At 42.2% G+C, this 13,581-nt stretch overlaps 1 protein-coding gene across 1 annotated transcript in view; it reads left to right on the forward strand.

Moving 5' to 3' along the window:
* Positions 1–13,581, forward strand: part of DOCK5 (dedicator of cytokinesis 5) — a 799,955-nt gene that overhangs the window by 556,466 nt on the left and 229,908 nt on the right. The window contains exons 31-32 of the mRNA XM_069214140.1: positions 6,651–6,751; positions 13,226–13,284. Of these exons, the coding sequence (XP_069070241.1) occupies positions 6,651–6,751; positions 13,226–13,284 (160 nt within the window). The remainder of the gene's footprint in view (positions 1–6,650; positions 6,752–13,225; positions 13,285–13,581) is intronic.

Consider the following 13,581-nt stretch of genomic DNA (forward strand, 5'->3'; position numbering starts at 1 on the left):
TCTCTGCAGATGCTAATGCAGACTACAGGCCTTTGCTCAGGTATGAGGGTCGATGTCCTCCCGGGGGAACCTGCAAAGGCAGAATTAGAGCTTAACATGCTGTGCCCAGATTATGATCTAGATAGGGAATAGTCCATAACTTCTAGTGACAATATAATAGCGTTATTCTTATGCTTCACTCTCCTCGTCACCATTTTAATATTGTCATGTTGTGTCGTCCTGGTTATTGCAGCTCACGCTTTGCTATCTAAAATGCAGTCATTTTATTAAACCAGTTATTAAAACGTATACTGCTTCTTATTGTCATTTATATATGAGACTGAAGTGTGAATGAGAGAACCGGTTGAGACCTGAGTGACCACGACTTCCCTGAGAAGCCTAAATATGTCATGTGCTTGGCTGCCCAATCATCCCTATCCTGTGGTAGAGATGAGGCACTGCTAGTTAGCCGGAGCAAAACCCGGATTTAGAGCGACAGGTGTCACCCACAGTGGGCCAGACTCAGATTCCCACACTGTGGACGATCTTGCTGCTCAAAATCCAGTAGTCTCATTAGAATAATGAGAGCCTACGTGACACAGCAGGGCACCATTTGGGCTGACATGTGTCTCCATTTATGTGCATTGGTCAGTCCCACTCACACAAATCACAGATGTGGGGCCTCCTTCACCCATCAGTATTAAGCGTTATCTCACTTGGCCATGTTGTGACCCAGACCATCTAAAGTTCATGTACTCCAGGAACCTCTTATTACTCCACCACACCCAGGAGCCATATAGAAGGAGTGTGATCAATAGGGTGGCCCACAGAGCGAGACAGATTGCAATCAATCCTTCACCAATATTGGTAGAGCACTTGACAGCCCTAAACCAAGTGGAATAAGGACAAGTTGGGGAGCTGCCCCTGCCCATTCGCCATAGCTCGTCGGCACTGTGATACCTCTTGTGGAAATGCTTTAATTAGATCAGTTAGAGGAGGGTGGAGATGGGCAGCTCATGAGATGCCATCTTATCCTCTTTCTACGCCTAATGTTCCCTAGTCCGTATCCCATCAAGACTGCAAACCCAGTAAGGGGCATGGAGAGTTTGTCACCAAGGATATGTATGTTTGTGAGATGCCACACTTATCTAATGTCTGAAGCACAACTTTAGCTTCAAAGGGGTTGAACTTGGGTCTGATTGTCAGGTTTGCCTGTTGTTCTAGGGCAGGGTTCTGCAAAGTCAGTCCTGGAGAGCCAGGTCCATGCCAGATTTTTTGCATATCCACATTTAGAAACATGTAGATTTCGGAAACATCTTTTTTTCTTAATGTGGATATCCTAAAAACCTGGCATGGACCCGGCTCTCCAGGACCGACTTTGCAGAACCCTGTTCTAAGGCATGTCTTGATTAGAGATATTTAGACAATTGGGATATGTTTAGCTCAATTTCTCTTGACAGTCACTCAAAGGATTTTGTGTTTACTCCGTCCCACAAATCCTGTAACTTAGAAATCCTAATAAGAAGCCAACAACCTAGTATAGTGCACCTGAAAGGTTACTCCTTAATGACATCCTGCATGTCGACCTTACCTCTCAGTGAGTGCAGCTGAGTGCCTTCGATATCAGGTGACAACCGCTGAGTCAGGTAGGGGAGCGAGCACTCACTGGAGAGCAGTCCACAAGAGCAGTCCTTCAAACAAATCCGCTTTCAGGTGAAAAGCAGGGTTGTCTTGGGGCCCAACAACCCAGACATTTATGAATGCACTGTCTAGTAAAAAAAACACATATCTACTATACCCATTTTGCCAACACATACTAACTGCTAACACTTGTTAAGGGAGACTGGGGGCTGTTTTCCTGTCCCTAGATAGCACATGAGAGGACTGAATTATGTCAGAAATTGATGGAATGTCTTAAGGATAGTTCTGGAGAATGTAGAAAAGTCTTGGGAGAGCCATCATTTGGAACAGTGCCATTCTACATATGATAGAGATGCTGGGGCACTCCATTTGCGGAAGAATGACAAAAATGTGGTTAGGTTTTGCCAAATACTTAAAACTCAGTGTTTGAACATACAGTTTGAACTGCTGTTGCTCTGCCTCCCCTGTACTGAGACTGAGACAGTCTTATCACAATTGTTGACCAGGCCAAACTTCTCACCATAGACATTTAGCATCACCATTAATCTCTGGCCAGTCCAGCATGGGTAGTGGATGAATGACAGCATGTCATCAGCATCCAATAATACCCGATTCTTAATATCGCCTTTCCATTGAAGTCCCTTGATCAGGCCATCTTCACATAAATTCACATAAGTCCATCATCGTAGATGGTAGAGAATCTTCACCCATGTTAATAATCCCGGGCTGAAGTTTGTTTTCCAGGCCCTGGATGAGAAACTCCCAGTGCAGAGAATCAAAATCATTCTCAAAATCATTAGGATCAGTGCACTCAAACTAGTTAATTCACGAGCACAGCAAAGAGCCATATGCACTTCTTGGATACATTGACCTGTACTATGATAAAGCCATTTTGATCCAGTGGACCAGAGATTGACTGCAACCAACCTATTCACCAGGGGCTTGGACGAGATCTTGGCCTTGATCTTGCATGACCTAATGATAAAGCATGCCACTTTGATGGGTGATGGTCTGTGCAACCTACTAAGGATTATATATTTGGACCTCGTTAGGTAAATTGCCAGTGTTATTTATAGCTCCATACATTGATGTTTTTCTCCAGAACGGCACATCTTACTATTTAGACTTATGATTTGGGAAGTTGTGTGAAGGAATAAGTTAGTCCTCTCATTCCCTTGATATTAATAGTCATTCAGTAGACAGTGTTGCTCCTCTGACTAGCTAGGAAAGAAAATGGAACAGCTCAACCTGATTGGCCCCCACCCTGTTCCTCAATCTCAAGATGTGGAATACCAAGGAAAGCAGAGAGACTGCACAAAAGATTTTAAAAAACACTTAAAGTTAGACAGATTGTTACGTAGAATAGTATTAGGTCACAAACTGCCGTTGATGGCACAGTTTCTATTTGGGTCATTATCTCTGATTAGTAGCTTCCCTCAAACCACCAGGGTCTGCCATCACACTCATTGTTGCAGCTGGTCTGAGACATACGGTTCAGTTAATTTTTGTGATCTTCACAGTTGTCAAAGTGAGGAATTCCTGTCCCCTACCAGACTGCACTCTAGCCCAGGGGTGCTACAGATCTCTGCTCCTCAACTCAGTCACATGCCAGCTCAGACATTTTAAGGAAGTGTGCCTTTCTTCCAAGAGTTGCCTTCAACTTGCTGCTAGGCAAGGTGAGTTTAGTCTGAGACGAGCATCACCTTGGTCAAGTCAGAGAAATTCTTCCACTGGCAGTACACGGCATGTATTATTGCAGATCATAAAGTTGGCAGTCTAGTAATTAAAAAAAAATAATACCTCCGTGGAAGGTCTTGGCAACAGAACTTGATGTGCCCTCTTAGTTACAAAGCGGGGTATGCTTCAGGTGGCACCCTTTCTTGATCCATGTTATGAGAAATCTGGGTGAGGAATTTGTCAGATCACTCTTCCACCACCCACTTTGAACTCCAAAAATATGAAGTTTATTAGGGTAGGCTCTCCCCTCCCTATCTTTCATCCTATCCTCCATTCATTTCACTGTGTGTGAAATGTATGCGGCTGTGGCCTGTATAGTGGAGATAGTGAACATTGTGTCTGCCTTTGCTTCCCTGAGGTGGTCGACCAGGTTACAGAGATCCTGCGTAAGTAGAGAAATATATAGGCACACTTCATTGCCGTTCCCCTCCAATGACGTCCTGGATTGCCTTGAAGGCAGTCTCAGTGAATGAGGCAGGCTAATTCTCCTCCAAAGACCATTGTCACTTCAGTTATGTTGGAGGATGCTCCCAGTATTTGAACTTGGGTACAGGAACACCAGGCAAGCATATCCAAAGTGCCTCTTTCAGTCAGACGTCACCAGTGCAGTCAAGTGGTGGATCGTAGCCAGCTCCTGCCATTGGCAGATTGGGCTGCACTGTGAGGAAATGGGGTTCATTAAATGGTGTGGCTGTGCACCTTGGCTGGGTAATACTTACCAACCCCTTTAGGACCAGTAGGTTTCGTTTGTGAAACCTTAGCTCTGCCCTGGGCAGCTTGTGGCTCTGACCAGTCAGGGTTACTCAAAGGGAGTCACCATGTAATATTTTTAGTTTGTGAGGTGCTGTTCTGAGTAGTATAAACCATTATACCCTGCTTTACTTGATGTTCGTGCAGCATCTGTAAACCTTCCTTAAGTCTAGTCATTCTGATGGTAGATGTCTACTAAGACTATCAAGTTAGGCACTCAAATCTCTGGGCAACAACTAAATTGTTGCATGATTACTTTCAGTATTCAACAGATTTCCCTTTCCAGTTTTACTCCTCTACCGTGCTTGAACGTAGATTAGCAATCATCCAGCAGTTGTCTCAAGTGACGCTGAAGCAGTTAATTTTGGTGTTTTGAGGATTTCTGTAATTTCTAGGCAGATGAAAACATTTTTTGTTTTTGTCAGGGCTGCTGTCAGTGGCTCTTATACAGAATCCTATGTTTGATTTGGCAACTGTAGCATGGATGAGGGCTCTAATGTGAGAAGAAAAGTGAAGGAGCGCACAGCTATCATTATAGTTAACGGAAGGTAGAGGGTGGTGTGTGGGCATATGGTGATGTTCACAAAACAGATAATTTAATTGTGGTTCTCTTAAAAAAAAGCTTTGTGTGTGACAGTCTGGTTTTATTTTAATTTGAGTTTCCAACACTGCTAACAGCGCTGCTCAAATTGCCAATCCATTGATTTTATTGTTGTTGTTTGATGACCTAGATCACTTTTGTTGACGTCATGTTTTTGCACTATTCTCAACCCTTTTTGGGTGGTTGGTGGGTTAGAATAATCAGTGGAGAACATGTGGTTAGGCTCTGGAAGATGATCTTGGTTGTTGAATATTTTCTTAGTGGAATTTAGTTGACCATATATAGCTGCATACATTTCATAACCATGGTTTCCAAGGTCTAAATTGTTATAATTTCCTTGACTTAACGGTGTGTAGTTGATACAATAGCTAGTAAATTTGTTCCTTTATTTTTTCAGAAACTCATGACTCCGTTCCCCATCCTCCTTTCAATTAACTACATAATCTTCAGAAAAATGTATGACACTTCTATTCAACTTCCCTTTTCTAACCTATATGCAGCTGTGAACCCACATTCTTACTCATTCTTCACAGTTCCCAGCCTGTAATTTGCTTTACGTTTTGCTCATCCAATTTGTAATTTCTTTTCAGGGTGTATATTGCTTCCCTGTGACCATGTGCACAATACACATATATACTTCAAATATTTGTATCAGGTTTATTGTTATCTATTGTCTTCTCATGTCACCTTTAAAGTGAGCTTGAGTTCCTGTAGTGAGAGTACACAATGGTTTAAACAGTCTCCCAAGCTCTTTGCCATTGATATAAGTGCACATAGCTGATGCCTTTCAGCATTATGGATTTCTTAAATAGTATAATGCTACAACTTCCCAGCTAGTCCATCTCCTTCCACGAGTAGTGTGCCATTAGCTGCTGCTTCCCATTGGTGTGTGTCTGAATACAATTTGAAAGGGGCATCCACATGCATGGAGACGGATGTCTTCTGTACATAGTTTTGCAGGTGTCACTTACTTCATGACATGGGTAGTGATTTGATACTTCAAAGGTTGAGTGTCTGGGCCCTTTTCGGTACTATAAAATGCTTTATTCATTCAGCCAAGAGATCCAGCGGCTCATCACTATGTAAATTAAATTATGGAATACGTAAGGTGAGCTCTTTTTGAGTTGCATTCTCCTGCCTAATAACCTGCCATCAGAGAAGCAGATTTTTGACTGGGGTCCTTAGGTGAACTCTTGTAGCAGATGCCAATGTTTTCTAATGCCAGAAACTCCATTATTGGCTCTCAACCTACAAATCGTGACTGAGAGCTGGTCTTGTGCGTATTAACAGTAACAGCTGTAGTGAATGCATTGTGAACATTGATCAGTCACATCAAATGTATGATGTGTGAAGTATAAACCACCCAGCTAAGCCTTCTCTTTAACCTCTGTGACCGCTTACTCCAAGATATTTGGCTCAACACAATCTTGTCCTCCTTCTGTAAAGAATTGAAACTCGCGTGTTCAGTGTGAACCTTGATTATTAACTATTCTTGCAAATTTGATGTAAGCTAAGTTCACCAGAATGCTATAAAATACTTTCAGGTTTCCTGTACAGTGGTCCATTGCATGTTTGAATAAAGTTGTGCTCTGAAAATATATTGCATACATAAATGCGTAGGAGATTCTCATGCATGATAACAAGACTACTCTGCACCACTAATGTAAGTTGTGGACCTATCCATATAGGACATTCTGAAGATTTTATCCACGGACACAAATCTATTAACATTACAAAATGCCCCCTGTTTTTAAGCAATTAGTATGTACCTGCTTTACTTTCCACAAATGAATGGTAAGCAGTAGTGTATGTTCCATAGCTACTGAGCAAGAACCTGTTTTTATAGATGACTAAAACAACAGAGTAATGATGATCTCTCTGGTTTTGTGCATCTTCGTGTTCACAATAGACCTTTACATTTTCACTCTTATGTTTCTTACAGCTGTGGAACAACTTCTTCCATTTGGGAGTTGGCTTTCTTACACATGACTCTCTTCAGCTGGAAAATTTCTCACAGGAAAAACGCAACAAAATCATCAAAAAGTAAGGCTGTATTCCTACGTTCCAGGGGATGTGGAGTACAGATTGAAAGTGGGATCTCACCTGGAGGACTTAGCTCAGGCTTTCAGGTTTTCTATCTCAGCCAAATACAGTTTCATTTACACCTAGGTGGATATGCACCTGAAACAATCTGATGCAAACTCCCATTCATTTGCTTTTCTTTAAAGTGTTAGAAAACCAAATGTAAAACATCCACCACAGAAGTGAGGGGAAGGGTCAGGAAAAGGCAGATGTAAGAGATCATTTTAATAGTTAACATCAGCATAGTAGAAAAAACTCTTAACACCAGCATTAGCACAGTTAACCACAGGTATTTTCTGCTAGTTGATACTTACAAGCACAGATTCCTGAATTTCTGAATCTTCAACAATGTCTGTAGAGGGATAGGTTTTCTTTCGAGGTTTGTCCTTCTGAGAGTTTAGGATAAAGATGTATATCTTCTTGAATTGTCCTTTCTGACATACTAACATGCAGAGCCCCATAACCTATATAATGGTCATCTTTATGCTGTCACCTTTAATGCAGGATATTGTCCCGTAGTTTTACCTTAAGTTGCCTTTAGTGGCCAGGGTATACCCAGATGTAGGTCCCTTGCTCACTGTGCCACTGGCTTCAAGTTAGCCTGGCTGATGAGGGGTGATACCCCAAAATTGGTCCCAGGATGCTTGTTTCTGATCCAGGAAGGACCTGGCCTGGCAGTCCGGGCAGGATTGTTCCCATGGGGAGCAGGGTCAAGACTGATTTGCATATGGCTGGGTCCAAACTGGGGTGGCATGGTGAGCAAAGGAACAATAAATTAAACCCAGATCTATGACTGAGGGTGAGTGTTTGAAACGTTTCAGCACTCCGTCCATCATACTTTTGTGTTGCAGTAGTTTTACCTTTACAGCCAGTCATAGGCATCACTCTACTTCACTTGTTAAATTTTTATCAAGTTTTGTCTCTTTTTTCTTGAGTCAAGGTCTTTGGGTCACAAATGCCTCACTGTTGACATTCTTTAGCAAATTTCACTTCAGCTTTAAAGTTTGTGTAGAACCTCTGCTTTCCCCGGCTTCAGCATGTAACTAAACTGAGGATTGCATGGAGTATTGAATGCCCTTAGAGTGCAAATGTTTTTTTCTTTGCAGAAGCTTGCACCGTAATGATGAAATCAGGTTAGATGGCACTGTTGGATCCCTGATATTGCATGGTTCCCCTTTCTTTTACAGGCCACAGCATAGCATCCCTGTTAAGGTAACTGGGTATACGGGTGATGATTGGGAGTGGAGTTGCACTGGGGACAAGTTTCAGCACCAGCAAGCAGAGAACATGCTTGATCATAAACATGGATTTAAAGTTATATTGTCCAAAACACGTTGGATAGTATATTTTCCAGGAACAGTTCTGGTTTAGCCGTGTGTTGACTCCACGACACCTAGAATCTTACATTGTTGCATTAGGACCATGTGTTCGAGAAGTCACTGCTAACCGTGTTTCACCAGTCGTTTCACATGTTTGGTACTGTTGTCTTCTTGATTTGACACCCATTGTCCCCTCCATCCAGGTGTGTATTTTACCTGTTAAGGGATTCAGTCAGGTGATCAAGCCTCTTAATTACTATGACCAGTTTCTCATCAATTGTTTTTAGGCTTTGCTTTAGATATCAGAGCAGAATTTTAGCCATGCCATCTATTTGCTAACTTAATCATAGGCCAGTTCTCTTACTCCATCTGACGTTTCTGCGCTTTTCAAAAGACCGCTTACCTTAATTCTGATCAACTTTGCACGTTTGCCCAAAGATTGTGCCATAATGTCAGTCCCCATATTATATTTAGTTTCACCAGACTCACTGCTCAATTGCCATACCAACAAGCCCCATCAAGCCCTCTCGGCATTGTAGTGTGCTACGGCCTCTTTGCAGTCCTCTCATTTTGTGCACTGTTTTAAGGGACCTATCTTATTGTAATTGGAGCCTGGCTAGTTTGTCGACCTCAGGACAGTGCTGCAGGCAAAAGATTAAGGAGACAAATAAGCCCCCCATCTCTCTGCGTGGCTTATTCTCCCTGACTTTTGACCTCCGCAGCAGCTGACACCCGCATTAGCTCTGCACCACACCCCCGATCTCACACCAGTATTGGACCAGCGAGGAACTGCAAATCTGCTGTAAGAGTTCCCCCTAGCTAGAGGGTTGTGATTAGCCAGCCATCTTGGTGTGTCGTCAGACCACCCCACCAGGACACATACTTTCAAATGGTGATCCTGCAGGCTCACAAAAAGTATCTCTGCTTTGTACTGGAGACACACCACTTTCATTCACCATCTTACCCTTCAGTCTGATATCAGTCCCTGAGGTCTTTACGAAGGTCATGTTGGTGCTAGGGGCCCATCTTTGCAGGTTGGAGATACACCTATTCTTTTACTTTGATGAATAGCTATTGAAGGCAAGCTTGGTTTAGCTAGTCTCAGACTACTTATAGATGGTGGTTGATTTTATGTAAATTATTCCAAGTCTCTTTTTTGGCCTTTTCAGAGGCTTCTCCTTATTGGGCTGTTCTGGATATGACTGCCATGAGGGCATTCCCTCTGCCACAGAGAGCCCAGGATGGTTAGTCTGTGATCCCGATGTTTAAAGTGAGAGCTACTGTGTAGGTCTTCATCGTTCTAAGACTACTTTGTCTCCTAGTGTCTTGCATCGTGCTGGTGCCCCATGCTCACTGGCACATGAGATTCTTCAGTAGAACCTTTACTAACAGTAGCCCCAGCATAGAGGATGCTATGTAGACAGGAATTAGGCCTCCAAAGACCATGACTTGAGTTTTGGATTCATGGTGCCAGTCTGGGGAGTAGCTGGCCCTTCTCTCCTTTTCCTCTGGAGATATCAGTGCTGAAGGATGTGCCCACTTCAGGTTGGGGCGGTAACCTGGATGAGGTGGAGATCAGAGGCCTCTGGCCTCCCTGGGAGCAGTGCCGGAAGATACATCTTTTGGAGCTGTGAACCATCTGCCCGACCTTCAGATCATTTCTTCCTTCCATCAGGAACAGGACGATCCAAGTACTCACATACCATATGACATCATGTGGTACTGCACAGCCAAGGCAAAGTAGAGTTCCATGCCATTTGTCTGGAAGACATGAGACTATTACAGTAGCTGGATCTTATTGATTTCTCTTTTATAGTGGGTGACCTGGTGGGGTCCCTCAACATCAGGGTGTATAAGGCTCAGTACGTATTGTCTTGCAGATCATGAGTGCATCTGCACCCATGGGTGCTGCAGGGCATCTTCTCCAACTGGGACATACCGTTGGTAGATCGTTTTGCAACTTTCAGAAGATATTGTGTCTTACCTTATGGTGCTGTACAGTTTCCTTCTCAGTGGTCTCTAGGATGCACCTTTAGCCTTCATTAGGATTCTGTGCCCCTTCATTTATTTGCATCCTACTGCTAAACTCATGTTTCAGAGTTACATATCCCCAGCATCTGCTCACCACAGCTGCTCCAACGGCAGGGCAAAATGTTGCACCTAAACCTGCACAATCAACACTCTATGCACTCTCTATGCAAAGAGAAGCAGCTAAGATGATCTGATTTGCCTTCACAAGTGGCTGCTCGGTGCCCTTCCAATCTTTTTACTTGGGCTGTTGGTCCTAGTTCATCACCTTTGGCGAGGAGAAGCAGGTTGACCCTCCACCAATGTAAGTTGTCTGAGATCCTTTTAATCATGCTGTGTTTGGCCATGCAATGCTGTGCTGTGGCACTTTTAAAAGATTGTTTTGATCCTTGTAGCTTTAATTCATTAGCCTGAACACTCTCTTTATTTAAGTTGCCCTGTGTGATTCTTTTCTTGAAAGAACTTTCACATGTTCACCACTGCCAAAGAAGGAACTGAATTTAATTGTGACATTCTTGATATTTGTTCTATTCATGCCGCTTTATAGTTGTTCCTTGAGACGTCCAACTCTGACACCTGTGTTCCTCATTACAACAACTTCTTCCAATCAAGTCAGTGAGCTGCAGACATTGCTAGTCAAGTCTTTTTACAATACCTTCTTCACTGGCAAGCTGATTCCTGACTTGTGCCTTCTTTCTTCCAGAAATAGTGTCACTCTTCCCTGTTGGACAATCCATTGTGCACCCTATGTTCTCTTTTCTGTCACATCCCTGTAAGGAGGAGATAAAGCTACACCAGATGGCTCTATGTTGGGCCCTTAGCTCCCACAATGAGAGGACGCAGGGGTACTGTGTTGACAATCATCTTTTTGGTGGATTTGTAAATTTGGAAAAAAACAAGGCCACATTGTCTCTTTCATTGAACCAACATTAACTGAAGGTGACAGAGGTAAAGTAGTGTCTGAGGAAAGGAAGAATACATTGGAACATTGATTTTCTTGTTTTCTTTCTTTTCTGCAATTAGCTAACTGCTGACCAGCTTGTAGAACTAGATGAATGAAAGCAGCAGTAGATGTGAGTCTGTTCACATCTCTGGATACAGCATGTTTGAGGTATTTTCTTAGATTATGATGCAGCATCTACATCATCTGTCTATGAAGCTACAGATAAATATTGTTGAAACTAACTAAGATACAAACGTGAGAATCTTGTCCTGATTTACTAAATCTGAATGAGCCTACTGTTTAGACTTTTAACTTTCAAAGACTCCAAGAAATTGAGTTAAAAACTTCACATATTTGGATAAATATGGATCATTCTTCAGTTTCAATGCCGTAGCCCAGTTTAAGGCATCTCTTGTCAAATAGCTCAACATAAAGGGGACTTTTGCCACACCTATGGTAAACTGTAGTGGGAGTGGGGTGGGGGAAACAAAGTTACCAAATGGGAAACCTTGTTGTTGTAGATGGTGTTGAAGTGCTCTTGCTTTGTAACTGATTTAATTTATCCAACAAAATGCCTCTTTCAGCATTAGCAGCTTTTTAAGTTCTCTCTATTTATTTTCTGTTACTAGCTTCATACTCTGCATTACCAGTTGGATACATCTTTTGGCCTGGCAAGCTAGCCCAAGTGTGTCTAGAATTGTAACCCAAGCAGATAGGCCCAAGCCTCCCTGAAGCCTAACATCCTTCATGGTTATCTAATGATCACGAGCATGTAGAGTCAGGTCCTAGAGAAACAGGTTAAATGAGAGCAGAAAAGGAGAAAAACTGGAGTGTCAGGCCTATGGCGTCCCTTTATCACCACCAGTAAGCAAAATATATATCCATTCAACAAGTAAATACCTTTAGAACTAGATTATTCAAATATATATAATCATTTGTTACTCCGCTCACAACCTAAAGGCTATTGGATGGCTTGGTCAACAGGCTGAATCCAGAGAGCCTATGATGAAAGGATCTGAATGTGGAAGAGCGAGAAGTAGATAGCAGCAGCATAATGATTACTGACTAGAGAAGCTACCCGCAGGAACATGAGAAAATAACAAAGTTGCAAAAGGGAGGGGAGCTGGGTGCGAACTGGAGCAAGGAGCGAGTAAGCTCGTCAGTAGTTGCCATGTGAATAATGATTAAGAACACAACTCTTCAATACTGCTCAGGCTGTGGTGACCCAGAAGGGGAACCTATTGGCAACTTGGCTATGGTATGACTCCTATTCCCCATGCCACGGCTCTCCACCACCTTGGAGTGGTTAGAACACCAATGTTTGTATTTATGACTCCCTAACCTCCATAACCTTGGCAATCACAGGAACTATGTCACCCTTTGGTTACAGAATCTCCTATGGATCCACAACCCCTCAGACCTGTTCTTGAGCAAGCTTTGGCACAAATCAAGAAGTACACTGAAATGAGCACTGCATTTGGTGTGTGAATTATGGTTTGGCAGTTACGCTAGGCATGACTTATGGATTGCGTAGCTGACCATAACTTTCAAATTTCACTGGTTTTCCTTTTTTAATTTGTGACCATAAAAATACTTTAACTTTTGGGTTTTTTAAAAGTGAATTGCTGAAGTCAGCCTGCCTTGATATATTATAGAGCCCACAAGAGTGAAGGTTTTTAGTAACATGTAGTGTAATGGGGGCGTACACAAATTTGAGCTTTTGATGCTCTAATGATAGATGTTTGTTGCAAAATTCAATAGTTCTTCAATAAGCAACATGAAAAGAATGAAAAGCTGAGTTACCACAGCTGGGGTTCAACCCCTGTGATCAGCAAACGACGCAGAACTGTACTGCAAATGTTTAGCCCATTAATTTTATGATTTCTCCCTTCAGAGGGTAAGGCTGTGGTAAACATCAAAAATGTAAAACAAAATAAAATAGAACACAGAGCAGGGAGCTTAATTGTGAGTCACATTTCATGTTTAATGTTGGAAAGTCATGTATATTAAACTGATATTTGTATAGCCAAAATTGCAGGTTGCCCCTACGTTGAACATGCATGCTTGTGAAGGAATAATTAGCAAATACGTAAACTATTCAGTCACTTCTTTTACTGTCAAATAAAAATACATGTATTTTTTAAGGTACGGAGATATGAGGAAACAGATTGGCTTCAAGATCAGAGATATGTGGTTTAATCTAGGTAAGTAATATACAAAGTTCACTCATGAGTGCATTGCATGTACCATAAATTGTCATTTCTTGGGAGTTCCCTTGGAGTGTTCTGTAAAGTAGAGGGCCCTGGTTTTGCAAAAAAAAAAGAAGCAATTGTGCCCACTAAATAGTTAAAAGAAGCATTGGCAAAGCTAATAGGTTTAGTCAAGGGATGCTCACAAAATACTACATTATTGTTACACTATTTACTTACATTAAATATGGATAGTGGTTGATACAGTTGTGGTATGTTTGAGTATAGTAGTGTGTGCTATGACATGTTATG

This window comes from Pleurodeles waltl, chromosome 11 (assembly GCF_031143425.1).
Source record: "Pleurodeles waltl isolate 20211129_DDA chromosome 11, aPleWal1.hap1.20221129, whole genome shotgun sequence".
In the NCBI taxonomy this organism is placed as follows: domain Eukaryota; kingdom Metazoa; phylum Chordata; class Amphibia; order Caudata; family Salamandridae; genus Pleurodeles; species Pleurodeles waltl.